We start from the raw sequence: 20,872 nt of genomic DNA, 5'->3' as shown, positions 1-20,872 counted from the left end.
GGATCTCCTCCGCCGGGGAGCCAGGACCAAACCAATGATGCCTCTGGAGGGGGGGAGCCCTCCGCTCCGCTTCCCATCCCAGCTACCCCTTGGGCCGGAGGAGGCCGTCTCGGCACGAAGCTCCTGTCCCAGGCCTCCTCCCTCCGTTGGGTCTTGCAAAGCCTCTTCTGTCCCCTCAGAGGGCGGGGCTGGGCCGTGGACCCGCTCCCCTCTCGCCCCCGGCCGGCGCGGGGAAAGGAAGAGTCTCGGAGAGGCGGAGAGGAGGAAGTGGGCGGAAGGGGCGGGCCTTCCAGCCGGGAGGGGGGAACTCTCGCCTTCGGGGAGAGGGGGCTGACCCACCCCCCCCCGGTGGCGGAAGTTGAGGGGCCCGAAAGGCCACGTGGGGTGGGGGGGGGGGGAAGCGGGCGAGCCGGCAAGGAGCGACCCGGGCCCGAGGCCCCAGCGGCTGGAGGAGTGGGGGAAGGGGCGGGGCCTGGAGGGTCTCGGCCCAGGCGGGGGGTGGGGCCAGGGCCCGGCGGGGCGGGCTCCCCCGAGGCCTGCGGGGGACGAGGCGGAGATGGGGTGTCGGGGGAGCGGAGGGAGGCCCCAGCACGGCCTCCGGGCGGAGCGGGCCCCTCCCCGGCCCCGCCCCGGCCCCGCCCCGCCCCGCATCCTGGCCCCAGTCCTGCGCTCTCCATCCCAGTAGCTTTTCAGTCGAGCCTGGCCGCGGCTCCCACCTTCCCGGACAGCATCCTCCCCCGTCTCCCTAATCTTCGGGCCCCGATCGCCTCCCTGGGCAGCTAAGGTACTGTACCTACTTCCCATCTCCACCCGGCCCCCCCGAGACTTGGGCGGAGGGGGGGATCGTCCGAGTTCTGAAGGCAAGCCTCCTAGAAAGCCTTAGTACTAGCCTTGTCTTGGTGCCCCCTCCCCCCGGGGAAGGGGGCATTCACTGATCGGATCCCAGGAGGAGCCCTCCCCCCCCAGGCAGGTTGATCAGCAGGCCCCAACCCGTGGCAAGGGGCAGGCCGAACTGGAGAAGGAGAACCAGATCGAGAAGAGGAGGAGGAGGAGGAGGATGGTGGCAGAGCCCCTGGCAGAACAGGTGGTCTTTGCTCGGGCTTCTCCCCCGAGACTTCTTTCCTAAAGCAAAGGCAGCGGGCACACACACGCACCAGTCTTCTTCCTTGCAGGTGCCCATGGAGACGCAGATGCCAATGCAGATGCAGAATAATCAACCTGGGGAGAATGTTCCAGAAGCCGGGTTTAGACCAGGCCTTTAGTCATGTCAATCACATGGCCCGTCCTATGCAGCTCCTCTAGAAAAGAAGCACCTTTAGACTCCCAGAGAAAGCAACTTGTTGGGGAAACCGGGATTGAGTCAGGACTAGGACCCCTTATCTTCAAAGCCAGAGTTTGGCTGAAGGCGCTCATTAGCAGTTTCCTCAAGGACTGGAACCCATCCTCTTCAAAGCAAAAGATGACAGAATTAATTGACAGTTTCTGCATCGGGCCTGATTTTCTAGTCCAGATGGATTTCCACCTGTGCTGCCCCCACCCCCACCCCCAAGCTAGAAAGACTTTGAACTAGGTTTCCCAGATCAGAAGCTGAGCTGGCACTCAGGCTTCAGGCATCCCCCCGGGGAAGGAGGGAGGAGAAAGAGCCCTGAGATTTCCCAGACTTGGCCCTTGACCAAATCTAGACTATTTAAAACAGGCCTAATGGGTACCAAGTAGCCCTCCTCAAATGTCTCCAAGGCATCCAAAAGCGAGATTTTGATGGCGGAAGAAAAATCCGGGGGAACACGGCCCCTAAATTCCAAAGGGGTCACTGCCTCCTGAAAACCACACTTGAAATCCAAGGGGTTCATAGAGAAGGGGGAATGGCCTCCCAGCTGTCTCTTATCCAGAGTTGCCCCTCAACGTTGTCTGCCTTCTTTGCTTCCTCTAGAAAAGAGCATGGCCGAGCAAGTAGCCCTGAGCCGAACCCAGGTGTGCGGCATTCTCCGAGAAGAGTTATACCAGGGGGATGCCTTCCGCCAGTCAGATACACACATCTTCATCATTATGGGAGCCTCGGTGAGTCTGAACTCCACACACACACACACACACACACACACACACACACACACAACCTAAATAGCCTTACCAAGCACAAAGGAACCTTAGAGATCACTCCAGACCTCAGTTTCCTCATCTGAAATCAGAAAGACCTTTTCCTAAGCCCCCTTCTGGCTCCAAATTCTGTGATCCTAATTTGCTCTGGTTAGAAAGATGAAGTAACATGCCCAGTCTACCTCACTGCTTCTGTTTAGCAGGGATCTAGGTTCTTCCTGTTCTTCAGGCCCTGTGCTCAAGGTTATTTCCAGGCTCCCTTGTTTCTCCTCCTTTCTCTACCTAAGGTCAAGGCAATGATTATCACTCTGCTTTTGTAGATATGGAAAATGCAAAGAGCTTAAGTGATTGCCTACCCCCACCCCAGGATCGGGAGCGGGAGGGTGGTAGTCAGGTTTTCAGCTTCTAGAGGTAGAACTTTTAACCCCCTCCCCTCAAAATTCTGACTGAGTGGGAGGCTGGTAGGGTGGAAGTTCTTAAGGGAGTTTGATGTTGAGAAGGTCTTGGGTCATTCTCGATAATGTGCCCGTGGCTTATCTCTCTTATCTTTGTTATTTTTTTATCTTACCTGGCTCAGTCATCTCCAGGCCTGCTTTGAATACACTGATAAGGAGCTTCTTTGGGCCCCTTTGAGTTACCAAATACCCTAGTAATTCCCTCCGACAGCAGTGGCGCACTGGGGCCCAGGAGGTGTTAGAAGCCCTTCCACAGAATGTCATCAAAAGCCAGACTAAGCCCAGCTTTGCCCATCCCAGTTGATCTTGGTTTTGGTTGGTGCTTGCTTAGTTTCTGGGGTGATGAAAGGACCCCATCATCTAAATCCATTAGAGGTTAGATGCCCTTGGCCCCCAGTGCCCTCTTCTCCAAGCACAGCCTGCCCAGTGTTCATTTTGATTTCAGAGTTTAGGTCCATACTTGCCCTCAGCAGCCCAGACCTGCTCGAGGATTATTTGCTCTTCAAGTTAGGTAATGCCAACTGGCATTTCCAAATTGTGCCAAGTGCTGGCCTCCCTTGACAGCCTTTGGTGGGTCTCCTGACAAGAGTGGAGAAGGGAGCTTCAACTGCCATCGTGCAACTAAGCTAGTCACATCCTGAGTGCAACTCCAACTCATATCTTCCCACTCCCCCAGAGGGCTACGCCAGATTCCCTGGACCTTGGCAGGATCAGATGTTGCTGGAATTTGGCCAACCTTCGGGCATTAGAGAAACAAGAGCTCTTGACTTGCTCTGGCAAAGAAGGGCCAAGGCTAGCTGGTGGGGTCCTCACCCCAAGCCCCCCCCCCCCCGCCTCAGGTGATGCAGCAGCATGCCAGAAGCCAGCCAGGCCTTGGAATGGCACATCCTGAAGGCTGCTGGTGCTTTGTGGAGAATGCAGACTAGAATGAGTGAATACAAGAGAACAAAATCAAAGAGGAGCCTTTCCTCCTCTTGCCCTCACTTTCCCCACTTCATCCTTTCCCATAATTCACTGCTTCCCCACCTTGGTCCATCCAGTGTCTTGTTCTCGGGGCGGCTAAGTGGCCCAGTGGATAGAGCATCAGCCCCGGAGTCAGGAAGACCTGAGTTCAAATCTGCCCTCAGACACTTAATAATTACCTAGCTGGGTGGCCTTGGGCAAGCCACTAAACCCTGTTTGCCTGGCCAAAAAATAAAAACAGTCTTATTTTCCACAGGCCCATTTCACAGAAATGAAAGAACATGGTATAAATGGGATCCTCAGGAGTCCCAAAGGCAGTCAAGGGGAAGTGACTGGCGCAAGACCCCATGACTAGGAAGTGACAGGCGTTGGACTCCAGAGTTAGGATTCTATCCCACTGGACCACCTAGCTTCCCTGAGACAAGGGGTTCAAGCTTTCAGCTCATGGGTAGCAAGAGCCACAGACATCCGTGAATATGATGCACCCCACACCTCCTGTGTGTACTGAACAAGGGGGGCACAAGGGCCAGGTGCCCACGGGCTAGGTACTACTACTTGCTCTGAGAAATCTCTGTGGGTAGCCAGGTGACACTGCAGACACTGCAGTGGATAGAGAGTTAGGCTTGGAGTCAGGGAGACCTGAGTTTGAATTCAGCCTCGGACACTTATTAGTCGCTCACTGTTTGCCTCAGTTTCCATATCTGTCAGATGAGCTGGAGGTGGCAAAGCACTCCAGTCTCTCTGCTCAGAAAGCCCCATATAGGGTTGACATTCATTGGTTTATGAAGTCAGGGTGCTGCATTCATTATAGAAAGATTCCTATAGTCCTAAGGGCAGAAATAATCCTTGACCCCCCCCCCCCCCAAGCTCTGAATTCAGGCCTTTGAGCAGGAAGAGGAAATGAGGGAGGGCAGGAGGTCTCAGGCTAAGCTGAAGCTCCATCAGGAAGACCTCCCTTCTGGACCCAGGTGCAGATTGCTGGGACCACCACTAACCTCATTGGCAATTGACTTCTCTGGAGAGAGGGTGGGCAGGCCTTGTGCCAGGTGAAAGTTGTCACGCTCACTTGCTGTGGGGTGGGCCGCCCCTTTCTTTCCCTCTCTGGCCTTTGGTACCTCATCCTCACCAAGTTGGTTCTGGGCTCCCCCAGAGCCTGCTCCAGCTTGCTGCCCCTGCCCTTTGGAGCAGTCTGGAGTTTGGGGGTGCTCTCTGCCTTGGGTACCCATTCCAGAAGTTTCTAGGGCTAAAAAGGAGAAGTCAGGGTGGGGTAGCTTTTGGGAACACAAACCAAGTTGGGGCTGGACAGAAGAAGCAGCTTTCCTCTGGCCTCCTCCTCCCTCCTGGCCAGGCTTTTCTGGGCCTCAAGGCAGGTAGCTTGGCCCCCCCTACCTAGGGAGATCTGGTTCCCCTGTCCATGCTTGGCCCAAGCCCTGTTCTTGTCCCCTTGGGGTCAGTTCTGCCACCCTGCCAGTGTGGAAACCTTGAGGGGCCCTTTGTCTTTGAGCCAGCCCCACTTCCTTTCTAAAAGCCTTAATGAGGATACGCAGCCTTGAGAGATCAGTATCTAGCCAATCCTAGGCTGGGCTGGTGGGGGTGGGGGGGAGAAGGGGGACAACTGGGGGCCAGGGCTGAGCATTTGGGAGATTTAAAAAAGCTAGGGGGAAGCCAGGTGGCCCAGGCTCAGCATGATGGGAAGAGCCCAAGCCGAGCTAGGCCAGGTCCCCTTAGCCACTGTGGCAGAGAGAGGGGTGGAGATAAGCAGGCCCGGGAGCTTGTTGGGGCATCTGGGGTAAGACTGACAGGCAAGACCAAGCAGAGGCCAAGTTTGGGCTTCATAAGGAATGCCTGGCGTCCATTCTTTCTGCTGTGGGTATCTCCCACCTCTGTGAGGGAGGTGTAAGGTGGGCACCCATGGGGGCAGTATTCCACCCATAGAGGAGGATGAAGTGATTTGCCCACAAGACTTACCCTGACAGACAGAGCCAGGCCCCCCAGCCCTCCAGTATACTGCTCTCTTGGCCGGACCTTGGGCTTGGCTAACAGGCAGGCCAGCATTTCTAGGGTGGGGGGGAGGCCTTAGTGGAGCTGCTCTTTCTGTTTACTGTTGGGTCCGCCAGTGGGTGTGGGTGGGGAGGGTGTGGTCATCAAGCTCCTGAGCTGTGGGGGGAACTAGACTTCCTACTTCCCTGCCCTCCCCCACCCCACCCCACTCCCAACTGGCCTAGGCTAACTCCATCTAGCCCTAGGTCATCTGGGTGCATCTCTGCTTGCTCCAGATAGGCCCCCAAGCAAGAAGATGGGCTCCCTTGGTGGGGACAAGGCTTACCCTCCAAGCTGCCCTCCTGGTCTTGCTTGGGCAAGAGTCAGGAAAGGCCACCAGAGGTGGATGACCCAGCTGCTTCCTTTGGCAACTGAAGAAACTGAGGTAGCAAGTCAGAACTGGGATTCAAAGACAGTAGTACCCTCTTCGTCATATAGCTCTTTTGTCATCTCTTAAGGGAGCCTGAGAGAGAAAGAGAGAAACCGAGGCAGAGGGCTGTGTGATGGGACAGCTTCTCAGCCTCATAGGTACCCCCTCCCCCTCTGCCCCCTGCCCCCTTGGCTGAAGTCATTTCTGCTGTGTCACCATGATGCTAAGGTAGTGCTCCCAACTTGGAGTGACTCACCTTCCTCCACTCCTAAGTCTTCAGCCCCAGCTGGCCTGACCGCCCAGAGGCGCCTCTGTTCTCCCAGAGTGGCCCGCCCTCTCCTTGGTCCCAGAGGCTTGGGAGCCAGGCCAGCTGGCCCCGGGCCAAGTCTGCTCTGTGCAAACAATTCAGCCCAATTCCCCACCCACAGGATCACCCAGCCCAGCTCCTACTGGACCCCGGGCAGGTTGGCCGAGGTCTCCTCATTGGAAGAGGCCTGCCCCTTGCACCCATCCTCTCTGGCCCAGGCCAGATACCCCTGGAGCTTGCTATCCTGGCAAGGATACCCTCCAGAGAACAGAAGCCTGAAGCTGGCTCACTCTCGGGGGGCTCCCCGGCCACTTCTCAGGCAGAAGGGCTGAGGCAAGTTTGAAGCTTGTGATCCAGCTCCAGCTCCAGCCACAACAAGAAGGGACTTCCTCATTTGACAGATGGGAAGACCAGGCCCCGGGGTTCCCGCCATCACAGCCCTTCAAAGTCGACCCAATAGAGTAGCAACCCAACTCATTTATTGCCTTCTGCTCTCTTCCAAGATGGCCCAGTCCTGACCCCAGGAAGCACCTAGGGGTCCCAGGAGGGATTGGATTCTAACAGAATGCTTCCTGGGCCCACCTTGGAGGCCTCTCCCCCATGAGACTGACTAGAGGCCAGCAGAGCAGAGAAGGGCTACCTCCCCACGTGGACCCAGGGAAGACTTGCATCCCCCAACTTTCAAAGCCTCCCACTTTCCGCATACACATACACTTTAAGAGAGATTCAGGAGAGATCTCGAAAGGCCCTTAGTGAATGTGCTCACTAGCAAGGCAACTAAAAAGGGAAGGAAAGGGTGGCTTCCAAAGGCCAACCTCAAAGACTGATCTGGCTCTGCCACTTCCATGGCATGGCATGGCACGGCTCAGCCCCAAAGACTGTGAGGTCTGTGGACTGAACTATTCCCAGAGTGCAGAAGTGCTCCATGGGGTCTGATGGAGCCAATAGTGATGCAGCAACTGGCCAGCCAGCATCCCTGAACCCTTCTTCTGTAGCAGCCTGGGGGACCAGCTGCCCAGCCCCGAGAGTCCCCGGCTTCCTGGGCACCTTTGTGCATCATTCCCAGGCCTTCAGACTCTTGATGCCCCCCCACTCTGCAACTTCCTCTCTGGGCCTTTCAGCTCCCCCTTCCAGAAAAGGACACTGGTCTAGAATGGGCCCTGGGCTTCCTGATGGTTCTTCCCTTTGGGTGCCACTCCCCATGCTGGCCCACAGTGATTGCTCTTGCTCAAAGTTGGCCTTGCCAACATTCTCTCCAACCCGACTCTTTTTGGCAGGGTGACCCCTCCTGCGACTTTATCACTAAAATGCCCTCTGAAGAAGAAAGTCCTGTTCCCAGAGTATAGCATCCCTTGCTCTCTGACCGCTGCCCTGTGGTGACTTGGCCAGGGTCACAACACACAGATGTGTCTGGCCAGGCCTTGAATGTTGGTTACCAGAGGGAAGTAATATGCTGTGATTTCCCAGCACTCAACCACAGTACTCCACCCCACCCCACCCCAGCCATGTCTACCTGCTCATTTGTCATCCCCAAGACCAAGAGAAGCAGCCACCTCTAAGCTTTTCTGCCTTTGGGATCCCTTTAGCCTCTGCATTCCCACATTCTCCTGAAGACCAGACCCAAGCAGCCTTTCTTAGGAGTGAATGCCCTGGCCACTTTGGACCTGCTTGATCTGGCACTAGACCCTGGCATTCCTGACTTCTGGGACACTTCCCCATGGCACCCAACCCCCACCCCCTAGCTTAGTGCTTGGGACACCTCAGGGGAAGCTTGGTGATTGGACACTGAATTCAATCCTGGTGGTCTTAAGGCATGTTGGGTACCCTAATGGAGAGCATAGACCCAGGGTGGGGGTCTTGGCAAGCCCAGCAGCCACAGGTAAAAGGGAAATAGGGAGTCAGCAGCTGCTAGAAGAGGGGGCAGGACTCCTCTTGGTGAGATCCTCCCTGGCCAACCCCTTCTTTTTTTGTTGTTTTAGGGTGACTTAGCAAAGAAGAAAATCTATCCTACAATCTGGTAAGTGAGCTCTGTGCCAACTCCCTCAGCTCGGGGGAGATGAGGGCAAGACCAGGCAGGTGGGAGAGGATCAAGGAAGGGAGAGCCAGGCCAGGCAGGACTGGCTAAGCCCTGCCCATCCCCAACTTGAGCCCTTTCTTCTAGGTGGCTCTTCCGTGATGGGCTCCTCCCCAAAGATACCTTTGTGGTGGGCTATGCCCGCTCTAACCTCACTGTGGCTGACATCCGAAAGCAGAGCGAGCCCTATTTTAAGGTGGGAGCCCTATACCTGGGAGTCACTGTCTACCCACATGACCCTGGGCAAGTCGCTTCCCCCGCTCCCAAGGCCTCAGTTTCCTCCTTGGAGGATATTCGATTTAATCTGGCCTGAGTCCCTTCCAGCCCCTGGAATTCAGCCCCCTGGTCCCCTTCCAGTCCACCACCCCAGCCCTTCCTGCCCTCTTCCTTATTGTACTCTCAGCACCCTCTGTGTCTTACAGGAGTTCCTTCTGGGGGGGGGGTGCCCTACCAATAGGAAGAACATCCCCTTTGAGTCCTCAATCCTAACCGTGCCCCCTGCCCCATCCCAGGTGCCCCTTTCTAGGCTGACCTTGATTTCCTGTCTTTGTGTCACCCAGGCCACTCCGGAGGAGAAGCAGAAACTAGAAGAATTCTTTTCCCGTAATTCCTATGTGGCAGGCCAGTACGATGAGCCAGCCTCCTTTCAGCGCCTCAATGCTCACATGAAGTCTCTACATCACGGGCCAAAGGTCAACTGCCTCTTTTACCTAGCCTTGCCACCCACTGTCTATGAAGCTGTCACTAAGAACATCAAAGAAACTTGCATGAGCCAGGTGTAAGAATCCTCCCCTTCCCCCCCCCCCACCCGTCTCCCCTCGAGAAGGCAAGATGACTCTTGGGAGAAGAGTCATCCCATTACCCCACAGACACCAGGCATGGTGGGCAAGCAGGAAGAACAAGGAGGGGGTGGAAGGGAATTCGGCCTGGGTCAGAAAGAAGTCTCCCTGAATTTCCTTTTACTGTTCTGGCAGTTTGGTCACGGTCAACTCTCCATGATCCCATTTGGCATTTTCTTGGCAGTGGTACTAGAATACTTTGCCATTTCCTTCTCCAACCCATTTGACAGATGAAGACATCAAGGCAGACAGAGTTAAGAGACTTGCCCAGGGTCATACAGCTATTAAGTGGCCGAAGCCAACTTTGAACTCAAGAAGATGAGTCCACCGGGATGATTCCCAGCCTGGCACCCTATCCAAAAGGCCACCTCACTTCCCTACTAAACTTCTAGCCTCATCCATACTAGGCCTAGCCTCACCTGGGAGACTCCTGCAACCCCTTCCTCCCTCCCTTCCTTCCTTCCTTCCTTCCTTCCTTCCTTTCCTTTTCTTTTTTCTTTCTCCTTTCTTTCCTTTTATTTTTCTTTTTTCTTTCTCTTCTTGCTTCCTTTTTTCCCTCTCTTCCTTTTTTCTTTTTTTCTTTCTTTCACCATATGCATATGTATAGCCTCCTCCTTTTGAGGAAGTATTCCATTCCTTAGAAAGAGCTCTGCATTTGAAGCCAGAACATGTTCTCATTATTATTCACTGGCATGGAACCTTGGACAAATCTCTCCCTACCTCTGGGCCTCCATTTTCTCCTCTGTGGCATGAGGAAGTCTAGCTAGATGCCCCCTGAAGGTCCTTCCAGCCCTTGGCTCCAGAGTCTCTCCTGCCTCAGGAGGCCATTTCTGAGTGAGAAAGCTGCTCAGGCTGGGGGGTGGGGACAAGAGGGGGTTACTGGATGCGCCCCCACAAGAGGATGAGCAGGCTTGGGCTCGACTCCCTTTTCTTTCTGACCAGAGGCTGGAACCGGATCATCGTGGAGAAGCCTTTCGGAAAGGATCTTCAGAGCTCTGACAAACTGTCAAACCATATCTCCTCCCTCTTCCACGAGGACCAGATCTACCGCATCGATCACTACCTGGGCAAGGAGATGGTGCAGAACCTCATGGTGCTAAGGTGAGCGGGCAGCCCTGCCCAGCTGGGTCCGGGCCCAGGAGAAACCCTGCCTGGCTCCGGGGCAAAGGTTCTGTGACACCTGAGGGAAGAGGCAGAAGCAGAGGCCATCTGACCACAGCTGTGGCCACCCCAATAAGTCATCCTCAGGGCTCACTGTCCTCTTCCTTCTCTCCCCAGATTTGGTAACAGGATCTTCGGACCCATCTGGAACCGAGACAACATCGCCTGCGTCATCCTCACCTTCAAGGAGCCCTTTGGCACTCTTGGCCGAGGGGGCTATTTTGATGAGTTTGGCATCATCCGGTGAGACCACAGGGCCTCCCTAGAAGATGTGGCTACTACTGTGGCTGCTTCTCTTTTGGGAACTCCCCCCAGAGAGGAGGCTACCTCCCTGGGTTTTCTTCCCCTGGAATCCTTGTCCTTGGCAAGAGGACCTATCTGAGTTTGCTCTGGTTGGTCCCAGGGTACAAAAGAGGAGTCATGAGTGAGTTAAAATAAAAGGGAATGGGACGTGCCTCTCCAGCCACCCATCTCCTCCTTCTCTAGCTCCAGATCTATGATCCCCAGGGACCTCCCAACCCCCATTGGAATGGAGGGCAATTTTGGCCTACCAACAAAGCCTGGAAGAGTCCACTAGTGTACTCCCCCAACCAGCAAATGCTCTTGCAGAGGCTGGGAGTAAGGGGAGGGGGGGCAGAGCTGTTAAAGGGATCCAGGAGACCAACTAACCTCCCAAGGTCTATCCCAGCCAGCTTTAGGATTCTTTTTTTTGTTTATTTTTGTTTTTTTGTTTTAGTTTTTTGCAAGGCAAATAGGGTTAAGTGGCTTGCCCAAGGCCACACAGCTAGGTAATTATTATGTGTCTGAGGCTGGATTTGAACTCAGGTACTCCTGACTCCAGGCCAATGCTCTATCCACTGCGCCACCTAGCTGCCCCTAGCTTTAGGATTCTTAAAGCCAAAAAGGAGGGGTAGCCCACCAAAGTGAATCGAGGGCTAACTTCGGCTTCCTGGATTTCAATTCTGCCTCCACCACATTCAGGCTGTGGGGCTAGAGGTTCGGATAATTGCTCATGCATGGGCACCTGTCCAGAAGCCAGAGATGGGAGGAAAGGATCTTGGAAGATTTCCTGAAGTCCAAACAACAGGGTGGGGGGGGGGTGGCAAGGCCTCAGGGCCTACAGCCAGAATTGGGGAGAGGCTAGGATCTTCTAGCCTTGAGAAAACCATGGGGGAAGGAGGTTGGAATAGCAGGTTTCTGAGGTTCAGGGTTCTTGTGCCCAGTTAGGCCCCTCCTTCCCAAGAGGATCTTTTGGCACCAAGTGCAAGACCAGGGTGGCTGAGTGAGCTTGTGCGGGCCATGCCCAAGCCTTTTGGGGCCCAGTTGAGTCTTTGTAGAAGCTGCCCAGGCTTTGGGGTTCAAGGGGCTGGAAGCGACCCTCATGAGTCCTGTTAGTGGACCCCATCTTCCAAAAGGTTCTCCTCGAGCATCTTCATCAGATGTATCCCAGGCTACCTCCCTTCCCCTAGAGAGTAGTTCCCCTGGGCATACTGGCCCTGCTTCTCTCTCTTGGGGCCAAGCCAAGTGAAGCTCAAGCCTCTTCCCCATCTCCCCCAAGTCTTCTCCAGCCTAAATGTGCTCTCCCTCCAGTCCCAGAGGTTTGGGGCTGGCATTCACACCTGACGTCCTCTCTCCCTCCACAGAGATGTGATGCAGAACCACCTTTTGCAGATGCTTTGTCTAGTGGCCATGGAGAAACCTGCTTCCACCAACTCAGATGACGTCCGGGATGAAAAGGTCTCCCCTTGTTTCAGGGCTGCCATGGGAAGCTCACCTGAGTGGGTTCTAGGGGTGCGACCTCCCAGGCTGTTAGGGCACACTTAGGATGGAGGCCAGGAAGAAACTCATGCCCCCAGGTCATGGACTTGAACCCAGGAAGAACAGGGCTTCCCAACTGGGGAGAAAAATGGATGGTGAACAGAACTCCATCAGCCCTCCTCTCTGGGCCTCAGTTTGCTCCTCCATAAAATTAGAGGCTTGAAGTAGATGAGCTGTAAGGTCCTAGCTCTCCCTGGACTTCTGGCTAAAGCACTCTGGGGCATTTGTGTTAGTGAGGCAGGGGGCTGGAAGGAAACCTCAAGGGTCACGTGTTGTGGGAGGGCTAAGATCTCTCCAACCAAGTCCCATGCCTATTAATTCTTCCAGGCTACAGACTGGAGAGCTGAATTTCTGGGGCCACTTGGACTTCCCCTAGAGCCCCTCGCCCCAGCTCTCCTGCTTTGGCCTGGGCCAGTCGGCTCACTTCCCCCTCCCCTGTGCTTTCCCAGGTGAAGGTCCTGAAGTGTATTTCTGAGGTGAGAGCAGACGATGTGGTCTTGGGCCAGTACATGGGAAACCCAAAGGGAGAAGAGGAAGCCACCAAAGGCTATCTGGATGACCCCACGGTACCCCAGGGCTCCACCACGGCCACCTTTGCTGCTGTAGTCCTCTATGTGGAGAATGAGAGATGGGATGGTGGGTAGCATCTCCTTGGCCCTGTCTTTTCTGATCAGGGTGATCCACGACAGACATTTAGTGGGCAGCCACTGTGCCTTTGACCTTAGGTGGGATGGTGACCTTGAGCTCTGTGAGCCTGTGGTTCCAGTTCCCCCTCTTGGATTCCTTTCTGAGATCCCAGGTTGGGCCCGTAGCTTCCCTTCCCATAACCCAGGAGGCAAGCAAGTCTCCTTTTCCCCTTGGCTCAATTGAAGCAAAAATCAAAATGTTTCCTGAAGTTTGCCTTAGATAGAAGTGAAAAGAGTGTCATTTTCAAGATAGAAACTGAATTTGCCTCATGACGTAATGAAGTTCCGGCCACAGTTGGCCTCGCTTCCTGTTCCTCCTCTCAGCCATGCTCTTGCTCTGGGCTTCTCCATGCCTGTCCCATGTGGCAACAGTGAATTAGATCCTCCTAATAACCTTCAAGCAAAGCACTACTGCATGAGCCTTTTTTCTCCCTTAGAGTGAGTTCCAAATTCTATTCCTCCTCCTTGAAAAGACCATGCACTGGAGGTGGCTTATAGATGGGAAGCCGCTGCCCGCAGGGTATTCTGATGAATTGGCCCATTGAATGGAAGCTCCCTGAGGCTAGGACCTGAGTTCTTTTGTCTATTGGCATCCCTAGCTCTGGTAGACCTTGAATTAGCATTGTCAGTTGAATTTCCTCAAATGCTTCTATGTTCTGAGACACTGAGAATACCTACAGGTCTGGGGACTCCTCCCTAGGAGGTGGCCCAGAGAAAGTCTGATGGCTCACTTTGACAGCGGAAGCCACCCTGGAAAGCTGCTGAGCCTGCTGGATTCACTGGGTCCCTTCCCCCCCCCCCCCCCCCCCCCCCCCCCGTGCTCCCTGGCCTAGGTGTCCCCTTTATCCTCCGCTGCGGGAAGGCCCTGAATGAACGAAAAGCTGAAGTGCGGCTCCAGTTCCGGGATGTGGCCGGTGACATCTTCCAGCGCCAATGTAAACGGAATGAGTTGGTGATCCGCGTGCAGCCCAATGAGGCTGTCTATACCAAGATGATGACCAAGAAGCCTGGGATGTTCTTCAACCCTGAAGAGTCCGAACTGGACCTGACCTATGGCAACAGATACAAAGTAATCTGATGCTGAGCGGCCCAGCCTGGAATCACATGTGGGAGAGGATGAGGAGGATTCTGGGAGGAGGGAGAGTGGTGCGAGTTCTAAGGAGAGCCCCAAGCCAAGTCCTCTTGGGTGGTTAAGCAGAGAGAAGCAGAAAAGAAGGTACTTCAGCACAAAGGAAGAGGAGGGAGCAAAAAAGAGGGCAAGGCCCGACCAGCTAGAGGTTTGCCGGCACCAGACTGGGAAAGGTCTTGGGTGCGGGTCAGGAAGTTGGGGACCAAACCCTTTTGTTTGTCTTGTAAGAGGATCACTAGGACCCAAGTTTCCTTGGGCTTCAGCATGAGGCATGACCCTTCAAAGAACTGAGGAGGAAGGGAAAGGCAAAGGGTTGGGGGAAAGAAGACTTGACGCTGCCCAGGCTTTGGAAATAGGAGTCTGAACCTTGGAGGAGGCCTGGGGGGTGGGGGGCTGGTGGTTGAGCTTGGGAACGACTGCCGAGGGCAGAGAGCTTAGAGAAGAAAAGAAACCCTAAGACAGAACCTTGGTCGTTGAGAAGAGCGACCCAAAGAGAGGAGGCCAAGACCCAGGAGGGGAAAGAGAAGAGGAAGGGGACTTTTCTGAGACTAGCCTCCTACCTTGCCCCCACAGGACTTGGGGAATAAGAAAGAATGAGTCAAAGGAGGGAGGGGATCTAAGTGGCCTTAGCTGTCCCCTGCCTGCTGTGTCTGGTGTGGCATCTTCCATCACCTTATTGACCCCTCTCACGGCCTTGCAGGATGTGAAGCTGCCCGATGCTTACGAGCGCCTCATCTTGGACGTCTTCTGTGGGAGCCAGATGCACTTTGTGCGCAGGTAAAGCAGGCCCAGCCCAGGACGAAAGGCAAGTGGCTGGATTTGGGACCCAAGGTTCTAGATGCAGTCACTTGCCTTCCTCTTAGAAGCCCATGATCCTTCAGGGGCTTCATGCTGAAAAGCCTGCAGGCCTGGGGAGGGAAGAGGAAGAGGAAGCTGACCATGCCTAATTCCCCTTCCCAAGTCAAGTCTTCCCCCCACCCCCATCTGGGGACTCCAGAGATTTGGCCAAGCATCCCTCCCTTCTCGCCCAAGGGTGAAGATTGGCTTTTTTGGTAGATTTTGGCTTGGGGACTGGGGGTGGGGGTGGGAAGGGGTGAGCAGAGGGCACCAGAAGCTGCTTCTCTCACCTCTTGCCTCTTCCTCTTCTCTTTTTTCCCCTTCTCTCTGCCAACTCCTCCCTGTCCTAGAGAAGTAGGAGGCCTGGATACTCTTCCCTGCTCTGCCATTACTAAACCTGTTGATCCCATGAACCCTTTGCCTCTCTCTGGACCTGGTTTCTCCTTTGTCAGGATCTCCCCAACTTGTCCCTCTCCTCCACTGGCCTTTATCCTCTCTCTGACTCCCCAGGGCTGTTGCTTTTTCTCACCTTTGACAATCACCGGCCCTCCTGGGGCTTGTCAGGCTCCAAACCCCATAAGATGAGGCCTAGCTAAGCACTTCCCTCTCTCTTGCCCTCCAGTGATGAGCTTCGGGAAGCCTGGAGAATCTTCACACCCTTACTGCACCACATCGAGAAAGAGAAGATCCAACCCATCCCCTATGTCTATGGCAGGTGAGGGGAGGTGGGGAGATGGGGGGCTCCCAGAGTGGGCCAGCTGCTCCCGGCTTCCAAAGGCATGGCCCCATTTCTCCCTTGTGTTTGTTTCACAGTCGAGGCCCTACCCAAGCAGACGACTTGATGAAGAGAGTGGGTTTCCAGTACGAGGGCACCTACAAGTGGGTAAACCCCCACAAGCTCTGAGGCAGCCTGGCAGTCTGCCAGCCACCCTCCCCTTGCTCCACTTCCTCAACTTCCCGGCCTCTGTGCTTATTGGCCTCACTGCCCGTTCCCCTGTTTGTATTCCACTCACCCAACAATTCTCGGGACCACAGTACCAGGAGCCCAGGTCTGGGGGAGAGGGTGGGCCCCCCCGAGAGGTTCCCTGGCCCCCTGTTTACAGCTGTGCTGGGGCTGCCAGTGAGCAGCAACCAGACATAGCTTCACCTGCTTGGGCTCCTGGAGCCAGCTACATTCCACTCACAGTCCCTGGAGGTCGACCTTGGTTTACCTGCAGGACTGTGGCTTTATGAATACAGAGAATTAGCAGTAGTCCTGCTGTGTCCATAGTGTGATTGCGTCTGTGTGCATCCTGGGCATTGAGAGAGCAAAGGCCCAAAGATGCCTTAGCTCCATCCTGGGCTTTACGCTACAGAAAACCTAAGCAATGCTGCCTTTCTCAGGTGGGGGTTGCTGACAGCCAAGCAAGAGGCCCTCCCTCCCCCAACTTCTTATTTAGAACTTGGGCCCCAACGTGGAGAAGGGGCCATTTCCCCATTTGCACCTTGGTGTGAGACAACAAAGGGAGGGATGGATGGCCCACTCCATCCTCATGGGAGAGCACCTAGGACCCCAAGGCCTGGATCCTCCTCTAGACTGGAGGAGCAATGGCACAGACAAAGGCAACCAGGGACCCAGAAAAGGAGGGCTTAACCCAGGCAGGAGTCTGGGCTCAAGGACCAGAAAGCAAAAGCTGCCCAAGGCTCTCCTGTGAAGGTTCAAAGTGCAAGAGGCATTTCCCCCCTAGAAGGAGCCAGGGTTGAGGGAGAGGGGAAATGAAAGAAAAAGCAACTTCTTGGGGACTGAACTGCCTGGGAAACGGAGTCGTCTTGTTCTCCAAATGCTCCTGGTTTGATAGGGAAAGATTAGCCAGACAGGTGTAGAGAGAAGGAATGGGAGCCAGGAGAAGTGCAGGAATGGAGGAAAAAAGAAGTAAGGAAGGAGCAGTCATACTATGTCACTCTGGATGCTTCTATCTCCATGAAACAGCAGAAGGTTCTGGGGAGAAAAGGATGGGGAACACCTGGCATGAGAAAATAAGATTAGGAGAAGGTAGCATCAGAAATGAGAGGGTCTGGTATGAACCCTGCCTGGGTGATGGTTCTGGGAACCAGTCTCTTCCCTATTAAATTGAGGGGGAGGGACAGAAACCCTCAAAGACCCCTGTGCTCCTGGGAATCAGCCCTCCCACCTCTCCAGTGCCTCCTAATTCTTCAACTGTCCCCTTCTGCCAGACCACTAGATCTCATTCTTCCTCTTCCATCCTGCCATGACCCTCACCACCCCCACACCTTTAGTGAGGTGTCAAAATTAGCCTTCCAGGAGGAAACAGTTGCAGCAGCCTTGTGGCCTGGGGACCCAGAGCAGAAAGGAAGAAATCAGGTGGGGGGGGGGGCGGGGGTTGCTGGTAGGTAGGTCTGTAGGTAGCTCTTGAACCTACTTGAACACATAGGGAAGTGAAGGCAGGGAAAGCTAGGCCTAGTCAAGAACTGAAGGATTCAGAGAAGAGCTAGGCCGCTGTGGCTTCATGGTGGGAAAGGGGATTTCCCATGTTAAATGGTTTAGTCAAAGTCAGGGAAATGTCCTTGGGCTCTTTCTCCCTTTGGCCAGGTCAATTCCATCCACTTGCATTGAGCAACCTGGTCTCCTAGCTCCCTAATGACTTTGCACCCATCTAGGTGGATGGGGAAGAGACCATCTCCTGTTCTGATCTGTTCCAAAGTAACCCGAGAGACACATCTGTACAGAAGACCGCTTCCCATGTTTTCCTCTACTAGCCCCCAGGGCCACAACTTTCCTCACCCTTGGTGAGGGCCATGGCCAGTAGACCTTTTCCTCCTCCTACTTCCCAATATCCACCCTTCCCCTCAGCCCTCTTGATAAGGAGCCCATGATGTCTGTGAGAACAAAGGGATTCCAAATAAGGTGTTGATGGGTGAACTGTCTTTGACTGGGTTTGGGATGTTTTTTCCGGTCCCTCGTTACCCCATTTTGATCCATTCCATTTCTCCACCCAACATTCTTCCAGAGTTGTAGGGTTTTGCACAATGCTTTGCCTAGGTTGAATTTAGTAGCCATTAGCTTTTTTCAGATCAAACTGGGATTCAGGTCAAAGGGGAGATTCAAAGCCAAGTAGCCTTTATACCATGTGCTTCTTCAGCACGGATGCATACGGAGGCCTCACACTTGGCCCAGCCCCTCCATGGTAGAAGCTTATAGGAAATGCCCCCTACCTCCTAAAGATGCACCAGCCTGGCTGGAAGAATGCAGAGGGTTACTTAAAGGAACTTACCTTCCAGAAATGGGACACAAAGGGTGTCCTTCTTTTCCTGTTGCAGGGAGGGGGAGGAGGGACACAGAAACCCCTAGGGAGGGTCATGAGTTTGGCCCAAAAAGTCAGTGGACCGGAAGTCTAATCAGCTTAGCTGAAACAGAGCTGGAATGTTAGACACCACCCTTCCATGGTCTGGGCTTCCCTCCATTTATTTCATCATCTGGCTTTGGAAACTAGGTGATGCTCTCAGGGGAAGGGAGGGGATCGAATCCACCCAATAAAGAACTTTTACTTCACTAGGTTCTCCATTGTAAAATGTCAGGAGCCAGTTCCTGGGCCAGGTCACCACCATATCCAGGATCACACCAACCAATGTTTGAGAACACCATTGAGTTCATCATCCTCCCCTCTGCTTTATCCATTTGGGCACAAATGATCTATCCATTAGACTACCTTTCTTTATAGCAGAGCCATCACTGGCTAGTCTAGTACTTCTCTGTCCCATGAACTTTTCCTTAACTATTTTGGTGACATTCAACATAATTGGTTTCCTCTCTGATGGATGCAGTTTAAAAAATTATCCTGGGGCGGCTAGGTGGTGCAGTGGATAGAGTACCGGCCCAGGAGTCAAGAGTACCTTGGTTCAAATACGGCCTGAGACACTTAATAATTACCTAGCTGTGTGACCTTGGGCAAACTACATAACCCCCATTTGCCTTGCAAAAACCTAAAAAAAAAAATTATCCTAAGAAGGGCTTCATAGGCTTCCCAAAATCCTGCCAAAAGGGATCTGGTGTTCCGACCTCTGACCCCATGCAATCTAGGCCTTGTTTCCTTCAAATAGCAACCACAACTGAACCATGGGATGGAGAGGAAGGTGGAAAGGCTGCATTGATCTCAGCTATTCAGCATCAAATGCAAGTGGCATGAGCTGGGAAAGGGCAGTTGGCATACTAGCTAAGACTTGGGTGATGAGCCAAAAATAAATCAAAACACATTGCAAAGAAAAGCAACATACCTATACTTGACTTCAGAAAAGCAACTGCCTACATCAGGGGCAGCTATAAGCCAGCTCCAGGACTAAGAAAAGACTGGCAACGGGGAAAATGGCCCAGTGGTGAGGTAACTAGAACAGGATTGAGAATCAAGGGCCAAGGGGCAGCTAGGTGGTGCAGTGGATAGAGCACCGGCCCTGGAGTCAGGAGGAGCTGAGTTCAAATCCGGTCTCAGACACTTAATAATTACCTAGCTGTGTGGCTTTGGGCAAGCCACTTAACCCCAATGCCTTGCAAAAACCTAAAAAAAACAACCAAAAAAAAAAAGAGAATCAAGGGCCACTCACTTTTCCTTCCAGAGCTTGAGTTCTTCTCTGGGCATCCGGTTGCTTCCAAGAATAATAAGAAAGTTATAACTTCAATGACGTTTAGGTCTCTGCCAGCCCAGATTTTTCATTGGAAATGTAGAGAGGGAGGGGAGTAGGAATGGAAGCTAAATGACCTATAAAGTAGGATGATTGAAATGCAGGGGGTCGCACTACATACATATACCAAATGGGGTTAGAGGGTATGGTATAAAAAAAAAGGATCATAATGCTGTTGGAGTTAGAGGATCAAATTCTGACACAGTATTACCTCTGGAACCTTGGGTATGTCAAGGTCTCAGTTTCTTCATCTGTCAAATGAAGGAATTGCACTAGATGACCTCCAGGATCCTTTCCATCTCTAAATCTGTGGCTCTAAGAGAAATGCCTCACTTCCCAGTTTCCAGAGCTTCCCCTTCCCCCTTGCAAGTCAGTTTGGGACCAATTGAGGGGTGCTTTCTACATAGAGTTCACTGCACAAAATCCAGGGATTTGAAATCCTGCCTGGGTCAACCTGCTGCATCTGGATAGAAAATATAAATATAGAAGATCTTGGTGGTTTGACATGGGGCCAGATTGCAGGAGATTAGGACAGGAGGAAATGAGTGACTTTCATTTTTGTTTTAGGTTTTTGCAAGGCAATGGGATTAAATGACTTGCCCAAGGCCACACAGCTAGGTATTATTAAGTGTCTGAAGCAGGATTTGAACTCAGGTACTCCTGACTCCAGGGCCGGTGCTCTATCCACTGCACCACCTAGCCTCCCAGGAATGAGTGACTTTCCCAGAAGACCAATAATGGCAAAGGTGAGAAAAAAGGCTATACAAGGGGAAGTAGGAAAGAAGGTGCCATGTTTGTTTGTTTATTTAGACTAGGAAAGACCTGAAAATGTGTATGGAAAAATGTTTGTACTGAAAGATCAAAGCAATGAGGGTTAGGATTAAGATCCTAGGTTCATGAATTGAGAGAGAAGGGAGAGAATAGAGGCAAGATGGTGAAATGAAAGGTCATAATTGCCAAATTTCCCCTACAAAATGATGACAGAAAACTAAACAATTCTGACCAGGAAACACCCCCACCACCAAAAAAAAAAATCACCATAAGTACTTTTTCCAGTCCAAAGAAGCTTAGAAAGTCAGAAAGATCTGCAGTCATCGAGATGAGGCCTAAGTATGGCAGAAGTGCCACTGGGTGGCAACAGCGAAAGCAGGAGTGGTGGTACCAGTGCCCAGGGACAGTAAGGGATCTGAACACCCAATCACAAAGAGACCCCAGGGGACCCCTGTTCTAGTACTGGACACAGAATTAGGTGCCATTTGGTAGGTCTGTTGCCCATTTCCCAGTTCTGAGTCTCAATTCTAGGGCAGGGAGGGGCGGTAGCAGTCTTTGAGGAAGCAAAGGGCAAATACTAGACCTCTCCGCATTTCACACCACTTTGGAAATACCAAAAATCTACAGGCTCCCAGACTGAGCTATGAAAGCAGA

General features: G+C 53.3%; 1 protein-coding gene across 1 annotated transcript; it reads left to right on the top strand.

Moving 5' to 3' along the window:
* The first annotated feature begins 555 nt into the window (after positions 1-555).
* Positions 556-16,025, top strand: G6PD (glucose-6-phosphate dehydrogenase). Its single transcript, XM_074199646.1, has 13 exons — positions 556-784; positions 1,931-2,058; positions 8,209-8,246; positions 8,391-8,499; positions 8,864-9,081; positions 10,085-10,243; positions 10,421-10,546; positions 11,947-12,040; positions 12,571-12,757; positions 13,641-13,876; positions 14,637-14,713; positions 15,396-15,488; positions 15,587-16,025. The coding sequence occupies exons 2-13, from the start codon at positions 1,939-1,941 to the stop codon at positions 15,675-15,677; spliced, it is 1,548 nt and encodes a 515-aa protein (XP_074055747.1). The 5' UTR covers positions 556-784; positions 1,931-1,938; the 3' UTR covers positions 15,678-16,025.
* Positions 16,026-20,872: the final 4,847 nt, after the last annotated feature.

Source organism: Macrotis lagotis, chromosome X (genome assembly GCF_037893015.1).
Source record: "Macrotis lagotis isolate mMagLag1 chromosome X, bilby.v1.9.chrom.fasta, whole genome shotgun sequence".
NCBI classification, from domain to species: domain Eukaryota; kingdom Metazoa; phylum Chordata; class Mammalia; order Peramelemorphia; family Peramelidae; genus Macrotis; species Macrotis lagotis.
This window is presented reverse-complemented; position numbering and strand designations above follow the sequence as displayed.